We start from the raw sequence: 16,689 nt of genomic DNA, 5'->3' as shown, positions 1-16,689 counted from the left end.
TTTTTCTGCTTCATCATTCTCCATAAGTTTGTCCTCTATATCATTGATTCGCCGTTCTGCCTCATCCATCCTTGCCACCGTGGCATTCGAGATTGCAGCTCAGTAATGACATTTTTTTAATTTCATCCTGACTAGTTTTTACTTCTTTTATCTCTTCAGGGAGGGATTCTAATCTATTTTTGACCCCAGCTAGTATTCTTACTATCGTGATTCTAAATTCTGGTTCAGACATCTTGCTTTTATCTGTGTTGATTAAGTCTCTGGCTGTTGTTTCTTTCTGCTCTTTCTTATGGGGTGAATTCCTGCTGAGTTCTGTGGCTCAGGTTGTGCAGATTGTTGTGTTAATCCTCCAATCAGTTTTCTAGGTGTGCAGGATGGTTTAGTGTTGATCTGGCTGTATTTCATGGATGTGAGATGCAAAAAGACTTCCATGCTGTTCCGTAATCTTGGCTCCTCCCTGTTTTGGTCTTATTTTAAAGAAGCCTCTAAATCTATCAGGCTACCTTCACTATTGTCAGAAACCTCACTACATTTCACCAGCCCCATATTGGATTTGATAGTCTTTGATGACAAACTTGATTTAAATAATATGTGGAATTTAAATGAATTTTAAACTGTTTTCAAAATTCTCATTATCTGTTTATACATAAGCACTTGAGTTGCTTAGGAGGAAAATAAATCTACCTGGTAAAGAGAAAAGACCTAACATTTGTTGAATAGCTGCTAACAGCAAGGTAATTTTCTGGTAATTCCCATATCTATCTAATTTCCATACCATCTGTGAAGATCAAGCACTAATACTCTGTTTTACAGATAAGAAAACTAAAGCTCAGAAAGGTAAAGTAATCTGCCCAAAGCAACACAGTTGGTAAGTAGAAAGTTGGAAATTGAACCAGGTCAGATTTTTGGGTTTTTTTAAAGATAAAAATGTACTACTCCTGCATATTTTCCACCATGTCATATGGTTTTTCAACTTTGACAACCAAAAGCCAATTGTAAGTAAAGAAACCTGCACTATCTTTCAAAAAGTCACAAAGAAACTCTTAGAAAATCTGTAAGGGAATGATTTATTAGTGTTGTAAAACTAAGACAACCACTGTTTACTATCATGGATTTATTCATTAAATGAAAATGAAAAAATAGTTTTCTTGCTATTTTAATATAAAATTCTTGCTTTTTCTAATATAAAAGTAGCTTGCTGTGAATATTCAACGCAACATATTACTATACTTAAAGTATCACTGTTGAAAACCAAAGAAGAAAAAAAATTCTCAGAAATTCATTTTCATCAAGAAAATCACTGCAGTCCCTTCACTTGGGATTTTTTTGTTTCATATACAGTTCTAATAAACCTGCTGAACTTTCTCCATTTCTGCTGTAGACTAAATGCAAAAGTTATTTATTTCTTGAGAATTCCAAAGACACAAATTTTATAACACAAAAAATCACGCCAAACACTTAAGCAACTCTAAAATACTACAAAAATCTTCTTTTCAAAACTATAGGTCCCTCAAATCTATAGGCCCCTTCTATTCTCTAATGTTAAAGATGATTAATTTGGGGAATAAGAGTGGTTATGTTAATCTAAAATAACTTGGGGATTTAAGGAGCTTTATAAGCATGTCTGATCTAGCTTAAATAACTAAAGATCAGTTAATTAAGACTAGAGGAGAGTGGGGCGCCTGGGTGGCGCAGTCGGTTAAGCGTCCGACTTCAGCCAGGTCACGATCTCGCGGTCCGTGAGTTCGAGCCCCACGTCGGGCTCTGGGCTGTTGGCTCAGAGCCTGGAGCCTGTTTCCGATTCTGTGTCTCCCTCTCTCTCTACCCCTCCCCTGTTCATGCTCTGTCTCTGTCTGTCCCAAAAATAAATAAACGTTGAAAAAAAAAAAAAAAAAAAAGACTAGAGGAGAGTATAATGCCATTTACTGGGACCTCATGACAAGCACCTGAACAGTGTTGGGAGATTAGGATGCTAACTATGACTCAGCATAACTGTTCACAATAAAATATAAGTGGAAAACAAGCTGACGGTATGGCAGTGAAGAATAAAAGTCATCCTAACAGGTTCATAGAACTATTTTTTATTGATAGATATAATAGGGATGGATTTCATATGCCAACCAAATCACAGTGACTATTTTTACATATACCCCAAATTAAATGGAAAACATTGCCCAGAAAATAGAATATAACTTCTTGAAGCTGTAAAACCTTCCTAAGACATCAGGCTATACTGAATTATAGAAGCTTTATCAAATAATTCATTCACAAATGAGAAAACACCAAGAGAAGAAACATCTGCCATGCCTGACTCAAGAAATCCAGTAAGAAATTTCTTCTCTCTTAAGGATGGCAGAGGACCCATGCAGGCAGAGGTCTTCCTTACACTGAGATCTAGTTCCCCATCTTTTCTTGCTTGTTCCCTATCCAATCTAAAATCTGGCATAAATTGAAGAACCTCCTTTGCCAATTTTCCATTCTTCTTCTGATTTGTGAGCGGATGTTTCCCAGACTGAAGATATGCTCAAAAAAAAAAAAAAAAAAAAAAAAAAAAAAAAAGATGTTCTAAGCACTCTTTGATTCCGACTGCCCACCATCTATCTATACCTCCTTTTGGTATTGTTACCTGATTACCTTTTGGAGAGCTACCTCTCCCCACTGGGGATATCGTATGATGGGACAATTAATTAGATTCATGCCCACTCTGGCCAAGACGAGGCAAGACGTCCTAAGGTAGGCCTTTGGACACTCTCTCCTGGGCTATAAATTGTCAAGCAGAGAATTAAAAGTCTGGAAATGGTTTCAATTCATTCACTCCACTTCCAGTATAGAATGAAACTGGTTTCTACCTGTTCTAAGCCTTCCCTTTGAATCTGTAAGTCTTGGCCAATGTAGTCTTCCAACTATTTTTTCTTTTAGACGGAGTGGTTTTCATTTTCAAAGAGCTGTAAAGGAAGCAATTGGATTGTATTACACTGCTATACTTCTACAGCAAGAACTTGATCCTCAGCTTCAACACAGCTGACCTCTTCCTTCCTGAAACCCTCTACATTTGGCTGCCAAGACATGACACTGCTGGCTTTCCTGCCCAAGCCTTCTCAATCTCTTCTATCTGCTTCTCTGGCTGAAAAATATTAGAGTGACTCAAGTCTGTTTCCAAGGTACCTTGCTTTCCAGATATACTTCTCTCTCCAGGCAATCTCATCCACACCCATACATTCAATTAAACATCTAAATGCTGATAACTCTTAAGTTTATTCCTTTGGCCCAGCCCTCTCCTCTGAGCTCCAGAGAAGTACCCAAAGTGCCTATCAACATTGTTATTTGGATGTTTGAGGGGAAACTCATGTCAGCAGGTCCCAAACCAAGCTTTTGATCTCCATCATGGCCATCACTGCTGCTCCACAAAAAAAGCCAGTTCTTCCAGAGATAACTATCTCAATGAAAGCAACAACCATCTGCCTAGCCAATGAAACCATAATACTAGGAAACCAGAAGTCTTTTTTTTAGCATCTTCTGACATCTCCTGCTTCTTTACCTCATTACACCCAAACAATCACTAAGTTCTTTCAATTTCATCTTCTAGATACCTTGCAAGCACATCTAGTTCTATTTTCATTGCTTTTACTCTCCCACTGGTCTCTCCAAAGTAGCTTTGCATACCCCTTTAATACCTTCTTTGCATTATAGCTAAAAGTGATATTTCAAATGCAAATATGATATAACTCCTTGAATGGTTTTGCCTTTCCCTTGGGACAAAGCCCAAATCCTTACCAGGTCCTCCCCAGTTTGACTCCTATATACCTCTTCTCTCAATCTTATACCCCCCAACTTGTCTGTCCTCCAGCTACACTGACCTTCCTACAGCCTTCAAAATGTTATTCTCTCTGCTTACACAGTCTTTTCATGTCTTTCTCTTATTTCCCCAAATTATTAGCTCAAAACAGTAACTGCCTCAAGAAAGTCTCTAATTTTCCACATTAAATCAGGATACCCCCCCAATATAACATCTCTCCCTTAGTGTGTATTTCACAACTGTGATTGTGGAATTAGTTATTGATTTTAGCCTCCCCTACAAGAATGTAAACTCCATGACAGCCATGTCTACAGGATCTTATTCAGTATTATATCCCCAGCACTTAGCCCAGAGCCTTGCAGAGAGTAAACACCTTTACAATATTTATGATTTTACATAATGTTAATCACTGTTGATTCCCAAATTATTATCTCAGCATTAACTTCTCTCTAAGCACTAGATTCATTTATGCAAGAACCTACTGAAACTCTTCACTGTAATATTTAATAAGCAATTTAAATTTAACATGTCCCAAACCTCTCAATTATCAACCATAACTCCTAAAATTGACCCTTTCCCCAGCCTTGCTCATATTAGTAAACATCACCACCATTCAGCCATTTCTCAGGTCAACCACAGTGACTAGAGTTATCCTTGATTCCTCTGTCCTCTACATCCCATATCTGAAACATCAATGAGTCCTATTAACTTTACCTTCAAATTAGATGTCGTAATGTGTTTCTGACCACCTCTACATTACCACCCTAATCCAAGCCTCTCTGGTCTCACCAGGACTACTACAGCAGTAATCCTGACTCTATTTTCCACACAGGGCCAGAGTACCCTCCTCCCACCTCTACCCCAGAAACTCTGTAAGGCAGGGTTTCTGTTTAATCCCACAGTGCATACATATCCATTGACTAGCACTGTGTGGGGCAGATGGGAGACAAAGAGTAAATATCTACTAAATGACTGAATGATAATTTTAACTTAAACGTAGATCCTCTGGCCCATCCCTGGAAATTCTGAACCTGTCTTTCTTAATCTTTCACAGATGCCTGATGACTGACCCACCAGACAACCTGAATCCCTCTTTTCAGAGTATTTCAATGCTGTCCCACTTGCTCTCACTCAGGATCCATGTCTTAGTAATGTACATTGAGACCTCTGAATTTTTTTCATATTTATGTACTTTGAGAGAGAGAGAGAGAGAGAGAGAGAGAATGTGTATGCAAGTGGGAGAGGGGCAAAGAAAGGGGGAGAGAAAGAATCCTAAGCAGGCTCCATGCTTAGCAAGGAGCCTGATGTGAGGCTTGATCTCACAACACTGAGATCATGATCTGAGCTGAAATCAAGAGTCAAATTTGATTGACTGAACCACCAACTTGGTGACTGAACCACCCAGGCGCCCCAATGAGACCTCTGAATTGACCCTTAGACTTTAAAGAATAAGAAGTAAAGTCTCATCTGGGAAACAGTGGCAAAGCCAGATCTTCAATAGAGAAAATAATTTTATCAGAACTGACCCATAACCAGAAGCACAGCATGCCTGAAATTGGTGAGAGGGGTTAAGTACATATAATTCTTAATTTATCATGCTACTAAAGCTAAAACAGTAATTAAATCCATAGATAGAAAAAAAATTGAAAATTTAACCTCATCTATTAAATCTTCCCAAAGGTCATATGCAATAGCAGCATTGATTTAACATTCTCCTCCTCCTTCCTTTTGTGTTTACTCTAGTGCAAATAGGAACAGCCAGGGAAATGACAGAAATGCAAATAATGAAATGGAAAAGGAATCCTTAGTCCCATAACAGAGTTTTAAAGAGTGTTTGTCTTAAAGATCTCATGCTTTTCTCCATGCAAAAACTGTTCTGGAATGCTACATCAAATCAAATTTGATGTAGTAGGTTAAGGATTAGAGTTTCATGTTTACATATCTTAATAAGAAAAAAAAAGTGAGGAATGTGGCAGCATATAAAATTACCCAGCAAGTTTACTATAACATTGAATGCTATAATCACTGAGCAAGAAGGTCATCAGGCTCTAAAATTCTTATAACTATACTGAAATATTTTAAGAAACAAGTCTAATCTCTGACTTCCTGCAAGCACGTTTATTTTTCCTTTACAAGATAGTTCCCTAAGTTTAAGTCATTCCAAACTTTCATCAGGAGGAAAACCAAGTGTTTTTTTTGTTTGTTTTACCCTGACGCACATTCTAACTTTCTTTTAGAAGAAAGGATAAATATACTTTCATCTTTTTCAGAAAAATACAAACATAGAACCAAATAATGAGAGTTCTTTCCTTTAGTTATTCATTTCAGCATGTACTGAGATAGTGGGCTTTTGCCCCATGTTCTTTCTTAAATACTTCAAGTCAGATGAGGTCTTAGAGACCCTTCAAAAGCAAGAAGGCCTCAACTAATCTGAAAAGCACAATAATTAATCATTAGGAAATGATTCTACTTCATGGTTTGCCTGATTTCTGAAAACCACATTCTCCAACATCCTGGGTATATAACATAGTATAGTTCTAACTTCCTCTTTGGTTGGCTTCTCAGAGAAATCCACCCCCCCCCCCTTACCTGAGCGGCTTATTCTCTGGACCCACATCTGTAAAGCCCATTTCCTCCAGTTTGCAACGCCTGTAAAGTTCATAATGCCTAGTATGGGTCTGTTCTCGCAGATCCTCCATGTTTGTACAAATAAGCATTTCTCGGAGCTTTACAAAGTCACAGTGGTTTTCATTTTCCACTAGTCCGAAAAACAAAAAAACAGCAACACCAATTTTTAATTCCTGGCACACAGTTAGCATTTGTTGAATGAATGAATGTATAAAAACACATTTGAAATAACAGTAAAATGATCAGTTACCTACAACTATTTTATATAAATAACCAAGGAAGAAACTCTTGAATTATATACACTGAATTACAGGCATGTAAATTAACAGACTGGGAGATTGCTTTAAATTTAGTAGGCAATAGATAAACAGGAAAGAAATACATTACGTTATATTACCATATGCTCCAGTTATTTCACTAATATTTTGTTAGCAATTTACAAAACCATCCTCAGGACATTTCACAAAGTGCTTAAAAAGAGTCTGTAACATTATTTTACTAAAACTGCAAAGTACTCAAGATACCACCTATACATGCTATAATTATCAAATTCTTTTTATACAATGTCACATTTATGATGCTATGTTTGACATGATACAGAATTAATAAGTACACTGAGTCCTCCTTACATGGTCCTTCATCTGTTTACAGTGGCTCAAAGACTACAAATAAATGTGTTACTGAAACGAATAGTTTTAAGTACAATTACTATTTGTATATTTTTTTACACATTAAAAATGTTAAGTTTTGTCAATATTTTTATTAATTACAAATTTGTCAATTTAAAAAAGAAGCAGCACTGGGAAATCAGTACTAGTAGAGGTAATCCATTCCCCATTAATTAGCACCACAAGTAAATGAACCAGATAGTACTAATTACTTATTCATTATAATGCTAGATAAATCCTAAAGTTTCTTAATTGCCTGACTAGTTTGTTTTAGAAATAGTAATACTTTGATGAGTGAAAATATATAAATGTACAAGATGGTTTACTGTGCCTAGAATTACCTAGTAATTAGTTTATGTATCATGTTCAAACACTAGTGTTTACCCTCAAATTCTGTTCAAAGGACCTGACCAGTGCTTTCTACCATCTGAATGTCTTGGCACACCAGACACGAAATGTGTGTGGGATCATGCAGAAAATAGAGAAGCTCTGCCAGCCTCTACAGAGTTGGCTAAAATAAAACACATTCCACACTCCTGATAAACAAATCATAACCCAAAATAAATAATACCTCAGAATATACTGAATGCTACTTTCAGACTGTTAGGTGACATACATATTCCTAGTCATCATTCATCTCATTTACCTTGTACAACACCCCAAGGGTATTGGCGAGCTTTGACCATCTTATTTCCAACTTTTACCTCATCCATACTTCCTACAACAGCAAATGGCAAATGTCCCTGGAAAGGAACCATGATATCAATCATATCTCACATTACTGTGATACATGCCTAACTAAAACAAGTTTTATAAAAATAACAGATTAGAGAAAATTTACTAAATAATGAAGTTATTAAAATCAAATGACCTGCTATGCCTCCAATTTTAAAACTTGGCAGTGAATATGTGCCAATTGTTCTCTAAGAGTAAATTTTAGGCCCTATAAAGAAAATTATTTATTGAGCATCCCCCACATGCAAGGTATTATGTAATAGGAATACAAAAAAAATTCTAGTATTAGTATAATTTCCCTCAACATTATCTTGGTTCTAAAAAACAATGTTTAGGAAATTGCACAAGTACATATACTCACACACACACAAAATACATAACTAAAACATATGTCTATATTTAGTGTGTGCACAGATATATGATAATATGAAGCAATATTTAAGTCCAAAACTAATGGTAAATGCAATAAATGCTACATAAACTTAGAAGAGTGAGGGATTATTGTAAGCAAGAAGATACAACCTAAACCAGAGATGGATCAAGGAGAGTAAGAACTAACTTTGGCAAGGGGAAGATTTTGAATAAAGACATAAATAGTTAGATTTAGGAAACAGTGAATAGACTGGTCTGTCTGAAACTGAGGAATACTATAGGGGAAAAGTCTAATATAAAATGTATTAAGTGTTTTGTTTAATATTTAATAACTGACAGTGTCTTAATTGGGCCTTTCTGGAAAATTATTCCAAGTGGGCACAAAAAATAAAATTGGATCGGAAGACAATATAACACATAGGTATTGAGATCACTTCATTTACATAGTCAGCTTTTTATATATTTAAAGTATCTGAATGAAAAAATCAGAAAAGGAAAAGGAGAAATAGCCTGCAGGGTTACTGAATGTCAATGTGTTAGGCAGTGAACAAGGACTGTCTCCTCACAACAACGCATACAATAGGTATTAACCCAATTATGTAGGTAAGTTAATAGTCTCAGGGAGGTTAATAACTCCCAGAAGAACATATGGTTAACTCTATATAACTCCAAAACCCATGACCCTTCAAAATATAACCAGATATTTAAGAAATTTAGTAGCTTGGAGAAAGTAACACAAAGAAATTAGCCATATTTGGTTATATTAAATTAAAAGTTATATGAATGTTTAATATGTACATGTAACACCATAAGGGAGAATGAGCTTAAATACCAGATTAGAAACATATCGTTAAAGGTTTTAAGATTCTAAAGCATTCCAAGGGAGAGTATAAAGACTTCACATGTTGTTAAAGACAGGATAGAAAGGCATCTTCCTAAGGCAATTAGGAAGTATAGTGCCACAAAAGGAGAACCCCAGCCTCACCAATGTATCATTCTATTTAGGTAAAAGTAGAGGAAAGAAAATATGCTCAAAAATATATTCTCTTTATATTTTTCCCAACTCTAGAAAATAAAACATTTTTCTATACTGAACATTTGAAAATTCACCTTGTGTGAAGTCTTTTGAGAAGACGCAAGTGAAAGTGTGTTAGTAGGAATGTCATTTATACATTACTCTTTTCACATGTAAAACAGAATTAACATTCAACTAGGAGCTTACATTCATTGAAGCATTGATTTTAGCAATAGTTTCATCATCTGTTGGGAATTGGTATATCTGGACACCATTGCTAACCAATTCACTCATGAGCTTGATCTTAAACTTCTGTAATTCAGCTTTAGAAATTGTATCTGCTTTGGCAATCACTGGTATAATGTTCACCTACCAACAATAAAGAAAAAACAAAATCTCACAATTGAGGATTTATTTTTTTAATTCTATGTTTTTTGCATTCAAAACCACTCAGTCTCGACAAACTTTTAACCTAAATCAGATGAACAAACTATAGTCCAGCTCATTGCCTGTTGATATAAATAAAGATTTACTGGAACACAGCCAGGCTCACTCATTTACATGTTATCCATGACCACTTTCATGCTACAATAGCAGAAATGAGCAATTAACTCAGAGACCATATGGCCTGTAAAGCCTAAAATATTATTTACTACTTGGCCCTTCACAGAAAAAGCTTGCCAACTCCTAACCTAGAAAATCTCTGGCTGTCATTGTCACCATATTCCCCTATACAATCATTCCTACAGATGCTGACCTTAATAGTAACTCCTTTTAAAATGCAGAGTTCTTATAAGATTAATCTTACACCTGAATTTATGGTTATAAATTTTACGTTTTCTTTTCTTTTTCAACGTCTCTTATAATTCTATCACATACAAAATGTAAGCAGGAAGCTGAGATCATCTGCTTAATTCACTAAGAATTTTTTATTTCTTAATAATCTAAGCACTAAATAATAAGAGTAATTGATCCCTTGGCAAAACTATGAAGCAGGTGAGTTTCTCCTTCTGCCCCTCATTTCAGCAGGTCCTCTCCCCAATCAATACATCCTATCTGAACCCTGTTGTTAGAGACTCCTACCTAGATGTTGAAGGAAGGAAATTTATGAATATTAACTGAAAGTGTTCATGACTCAAAGGAATAACACTCTTAGCATTAAAGCCCTATCACTGGCCAAAGAGGAAGAAATCTGGGGTTGTGAAGACTGACTAACTTTACAACATTAGTCCCACAAAAGACTAATGTCTCCACAAATCTAAGGGTTTGTAGGGTTTTTTTTGGTTATTTAGTTGGTTTTAGAGAAAAACTTCAGGCTAACTAATCATATGTATCAAGAGAGTGAGATATCAATGTAATTTTCAGAATGAAAAGTAAAAATCATAATTCGTACTCTATTCGTAAATTTCTTGCTCTTCTCCAATTTCACAGTGACTTACTATGTATATTCAGATTTATTAGTCTTAATATGCTCCACAGAAGATAAAGATTTTTTCATCTACCCATGAAAACTTTCCAGCAATTATGGGCAAACAGCTTTCATGCTAAATTAATCAAAGTACATAAAAATTTGATCCAAGTTTTTGGTTTCAATATTGTATACTTAGATTGTCAATAAATTATGCCAAGTTAATAACTTATAATTGCTTCCACAGTAAATAGCAGAAGCATGCTCTAATGTAAGTGCCTAACGTTTAGCTTTTGATTGCCAAGATACTCACTTCAAAGACATCCATGTTGAATAAACATATTGCCAGGTGTATGACACAGCTACTAGCAAAACTGATTAAAGCACAAAGCCACCCCCACCCATGAAGCTCCCCTTTTAGAAAACCTGGGTGACTTACCCAGGTAACTGACCACTTGAGTGAGCCCACTTCTCCCTCCCCGTGCCCTAATTCCACTCTTATCCTTTAAATTTGCCAGGAGTGAACCCGCAAAACCCTAGACACCCGACCCTAAACCCTAATAAAAGCAGAGCCCAGGTTCACTGTCAACTTTATTGTGTGGCCCTCCTACATGTTGTGTACCCTCCAGGACCTGTGAGTAATAGATCTTGTTCTTCAAAGTTCCCTGATGGTATCTGGCTGAAGTGCATCCTGAAATCATAGTAAAAGAGCTATAAGGGCCGGCTCAGCCATGACACTGGTCCTGGGAAGGATATCTGTGGGGCACGCTATGAGTAATATAGTTGGGGGAGTACCTCACACATTCCTAGCCAAGAATATCACTCTAATTAGACTGGGAGGGTATATCACAAACTGAATGCTACACATCCATTTATTTGTATGTCGCTGGGAGGGAAAGAGATTTTACACTGTTTGCATAAGATAACTTTCCATGTCAAGCTTAGGAATAAAAGACAAGATATCAGTTTAATTAACCCTCACATCTGTCCCTTGAGGTAGGTATTTTTCTCCTTAAATTTTTATTTTAGAGGTGAGGAAACTGAGACTCAGGGGGCTAAAGAAACTTGCCAAAAACCACAAAGCTATTAAGGGACAGACCCAGTATTTAAAACCGGCCTCTACTGACACCAAATTCTATAATGTTTATACAGATTACATCATGTTGCTTCTGTCTAGCTAAGACAAACTGGCACATGCTTGATTTTATGAGTTTCCATATAATCAGACTCAACTATTAAAATACTGGGTAAATGGTTACAACATCTAATCAGATGAATAGACTATCATGTAAGCTTCATCAAATTTTTGCTAAATCCAGGGGACTGTGCAACTAGTCAAAAATCAATCAATCTATGTACCATGACCTCACTGGCAGCTTTATGCTTTCCACATGGATTTCTACATAGAGAGTAGTACTGGACAGAATGCCCTTTTCCCTGAATCTTATTTCATAAAATCATTAGGCAGGATAATGAAAACTGCATTTCTCACACCATCAAAGGTTATGGGAAAACTCTGGAGTTTTTTTAGAATAAGATAGTAGTCTTCAACCATCTTCTACGCAGATTAAAAAAAAATGAATAACCCAAAGTGAGTTAATTTGTGGATATTCTTTTTATAGCTCCCTGAATTTATATACCACTTCTTTGCTCAGATGTTCAAAACTAGCTTTTCTTGGTATGGTTCAAATTAAAACATAATTACTATAACACATGATGAAACATTAGATCTCAACCTTTGTCAATGAACTTCTTCTCAATAGCATCATTAAGTAAAATCAGTGTCAAATTCTGGCATGCAATTTAATCACTAAAAAAAGGACTAAAGTTTTATGTTGACATATTTTTCTTTGCAGTTCATCTTCTAAATTGAATTTCCCTGGAAAATAACCTAAGATTGAAATTTATCAAATGTTTTTAAAATGCACAGAATAAAAGTTAAGATATATATACATATCATAAAGATATTTTAATAGTTCAAAATAAGTATTAAAGCATAAGCTAATTCCTTTTCTAAGCCCACCTTGCTGTCAAGGGTCTTCATTGTTAAGAGATCCAGTGTCTTCAGAGAGTGACCTGTAGGTGAGATGAAGTAGAGGCACACATGGATGCGAGAATCGTGGTAATTAAAGAGAGAACGCTTGATCTTTAGCTCTTCTTGGAGATAGGCCTCAAACTGAGCATCTATGTAGTCAACTACTGGTTGGTAGCTGAAAAAATTAACATTTAAATATTTAATACAGCATATTAATGCTACCATAATAAGATATTTATGTAATTCTCAAGTGTAAGATGTGCATTTTCACCAATTAATAAATAGCTACTATCTATGCTAAACAGAGAACTTTAGTAATAAAACAAATTGTGCAGAACATGCATATACAAAGGTAGTACTTTAAAACCATCAGTATACCCTGTGCTTTACAGAAATAGAATGAATATACAGACTCACTCTCACCTTCATTTGCACACTGCACGTCTGACAAGGATTCCCACACTTGCCAGACTGCTGAATGAGGACAGGCATCTAACTATAACCAAACTGGACATGACACATTATTTGACTGATAAAAGGTATGAGTACTAATACCTTAAAAGATATTTAAGTCAAATTCTATGATTTCTTCCTTCTTAAATAAGACCCATAAGGCATGAAGAATAGCAACATAATAAGGAGGAAATGCATATATAAAATGAACGTAACCAGTAATGCAGGCATAATTTTATTTTTAATTCTAAAAGCGCATCATACTCTATGCTGAGTCCTTGCCCAAATAAATTCTCCTCTAGCTATTTCATTCTATGCATCCTTCAAGATGCAAATCATATTACATTGCATGTGCACCAGCATTCACATTAGTTTGTGACTGTTCCACTTCATTCTGATATGCTAAATCACTGTCTATTCAACTCAACTTTCTACTCTTAACCATTCTAGTTAAGTAACTCTGGGTTTCCAAGTGAAAATAACAGCAAATAGTTCCTCTGTCAAATTCCCTGGACACCTTATTAATTATCCTTGTAGCGCAAATGGAGTGGTACTTCATGCAGCTGAGATACTCAATACATGTGCACAGAACTGAATTCTTCCATGAAGTTGCCTGACGTTTTTAGTCCTTTAGGATCATCACCTCTTTTAATCTCATAGAATACCTTGTTATTCCCACACAGACGGTAAACAATGTGAGGACAGAGACAGTATCTTCTATGTTCTCCACAACACTTAGTACAATACTTTGAACATTATCAGAGAGACTATTAGAAACACCAGTATTAACTATCAGGAACACTACACTTGGAAAACTTGTCTAAATGTGACTCAACATGATTTCCTCCCCCAAATAATAAAATACTAAAAATTAATTTGTTAAATACATATTTGACATAAAAAAATCCAAAGCTTTTATTAATGACTTGAAGGAGATGAGTAATATGACCTATTTTATGCCCTAATAGCCATAAATGGTCCTCTACCTGACTGTGTTGCATTATGCTTGTCAAAATGTAAACCAAAACATTTTCTGCTAAATAGTCTACCATTAGATGTTCTTCCACAGTAATTTGCTTTAGGTTTCCATTTCCAATACACTGCATACTCATTCTTCCAGTGAAACAAAAGACAATGGCTTAAAATACAAAAATAACCTCGTTAAAAACTTCCAAGTACTCATAAAATGGTAAGGAATTAACCAGGTCAAAATTGAAGAGAGTGGAACCTGAGAGAGGTGAGCAGAGGACTTAGAGGAGAGGTATTAAATGGGCCAAGTCCAGACGATGCTTGTATATTATAAGTTTCACTGAAACACAGCCCTGTTCACTGGTATATGTAATGCCTAAGGCTGCTTTTGTGTTACAGTGTCTGAGTTGAGTAGTTTGGACAGAGACCATATGTCCCGCAAAGTCTGGAATATTGACTATCTGGCACTTTGCAGAAAAATTTTACTAACCCCTGCACTAAAAGCATCAGTGCTAGTTTTGTCCTGAGGTCACTTGTCAATCTAGTTCTTGAGCTTTAGTTCTGAAGGACTCACAGGACAAGAAAGAAGAAATCAAAGCCCAGGACCCACACAAAGTGGCAATCTATTAAGAGACTGCCTCCCCACATTGAGCTGAGATCCTGAGAGCCTACACCCTCAGGGTGTAGAATGAACTAGAATAAGAATAAGAATGAACTAGAAGTTAACCTACAATTCCTCCCCTCCCCCCAAGTTGTTGCAGGGAAGGTTGACCTGGCAGTAAATGAAGAAGGGAAAATAAAAGGAAAGAAGAAAAAAAGTCTTTGAGAACTTGAGGCCACAGGGTCTGCCCTCACATATATCCACAGCCCAGGTTCACAGCCTCTTTGATGCTGAAAACCTCTAGCCATGAAACGGATTTAAGGATCCTCAGAGTATTAATGCCACAGGGGCATAACATAAGCAAACCTAAATCTGTTCAAAGGAAGGCATCTTCATCTTAGACCTCAAAGTATCTCTGCAAATAATTTTTCAAAGACCATGATACCTACAATAAAAAATAACCAAGCATATGAGAAAAAAAACACAATGAATAAGACCCAAAGTAAAAAAACAAACATCGGTAAAATAATTTATAATCTTAAGTATGCAAAATGGTATTTAAGATTTCAAGGCTAATTTACCAATGAAAACTCAGTTACTAAAATTCACCTTGCTACAGATTAAACAAGAGAAAGTAAATTCTTTTCTACAGAATGAATAAACAAAATATCTGATAATATTTATTCATGAGGAAAAAAAGCCCTTACCAGTAATACAATGGAACTTCCTTACTACAACTAAAATGTTTAAAAAAGCAGGCAAGCATAATACGTGGTAAAAATCAAGCTTTCTCTTTGCATCAGGACAAGGCAAAGATACCCACTAATACTACTGGCTATCCAATATAATACTGTACACCCTACCCAGTGCAGTCAGGTTTTAAAAATGGAAGAAAGAAAAATAAAAACTCTCTGCAGCCATGATGAAGTAACTGGGACTGGATTTACTCTCCCACCCTAAACAATTAGAAACTTGGATAAAATACACGAAAAAGGCTCTCAAGACATGGGACAACACACCGTATAAAACTGTGTTCATTGAGAAGGGAAATAAATGAGAAAAACTTTACAATTCCCTCAGCTTACTCCCTGGATATAAGTTTCCAGGGCACAGCACAAGAGAGCCAGAGCCTGGTGGACTCACCAAGTTGAGGAGACAGAAACAGGAGTTCAGGGAGGCCAAAGCAAATAAAATTTGTAGGCAAGAACACTAAATAGAAGACAGCTGCACCAACAAAAGTGCTAATGATCTGGACAGCAGTTCCCTCCAGTCTTTGGTGAAGCACTAATCTGCATATATGTCTGAGGAAAGAACCCAAGACTATAGATATATCCTATATTATAGTCCTGGTGGTGGTTATGAAACCATGTATGTGTAAAAATTAACTGAATTGTACACTTAAAAAAATCAGTGCATTTTATTTATGCTATATAAATTATACATCAATAAAATTTATTTTAAAAGGAACAAAAAAAACTGAAAAAAAGATATATAAATGTCATTTGGAGATTACACATTACATACATAGAAAATCTACACAAATTTAGAGATGAATTGTTGGAATTAATCAGAGAATTTACAAATGTCCCTATATGCAAAATCAATTATATTTCTATACACCAAATAGAAAGTGAAGTATTTCTAAAAGATATCATCTATGAAAGCATCAAAATGCCAAATATCTAAGAATAAATTTGAATAAAGCTATATAAGAGGTCTACATAGAAAATTATAAAAAAATTATGAAGATTTAAAGCAACATGTCACAGGCCTTTGACTCTACCACTAATCTTCTTCCTCTAGAAAACCCACATAAATGTGCTGATAGGCTAACATAAGTCACATAAAGGGAGCCAATTATGCAAAATATTTCTCCTCTCAAGCAAACTTTAGGAAACTAAAAAATTACCTCTAATAATGAAAATATATGCATTTCGAAAAGGAAAGAGAACAAAAAGTTATTGCTTTACTCCAATCTATTTCCCTATTTCATACTTTAAATTTCATAT

General features: G+C 35.6%; 1 protein-coding gene across 4 annotated transcripts in view; it reads right to left on the bottom strand.

Annotated features, from left to right (window-relative positions):
* SEPTIN10 (septin 10) overlaps positions 1-16,689 on the bottom strand; it is a 66,536-nt gene that overhangs the window by 15,327 nt on the left and 34,520 nt on the right. For all 4 annotated transcript variants that reach the window (XM_030310258.1, XM_030310254.2, XM_030310255.2 and 1 more), the window contains exons 5-8: positions 12,646-12,832; positions 9,422-9,583; positions 7,739-7,835; positions 6,386-6,554 (exon numbers count right to left, since the gene is read on the bottom strand). In XM_030310258.1, the coding sequence (XP_030166118.1) occupies positions 6,386-6,554; positions 7,739-7,835; positions 9,422-9,583; positions 12,646-12,832 (615 nt within the window). The remainder of the gene's footprint in view (positions 1-6,385; positions 6,555-7,738; positions 7,836-9,421; positions 9,584-12,645; positions 12,833-16,689) is intronic.

This window comes from Lynx canadensis, chromosome A3 (assembly GCF_007474595.2).
Source record: "Lynx canadensis isolate LIC74 chromosome A3, mLynCan4.pri.v2, whole genome shotgun sequence".
Taxonomy (NCBI): Eukaryota; Metazoa; Chordata; class Mammalia; order Carnivora; family Felidae; genus Lynx; species Lynx canadensis.
Note: the sequence above shows the minus strand (reverse complement) of the source record. Positions and strands in the feature narration are given on the sequence as shown.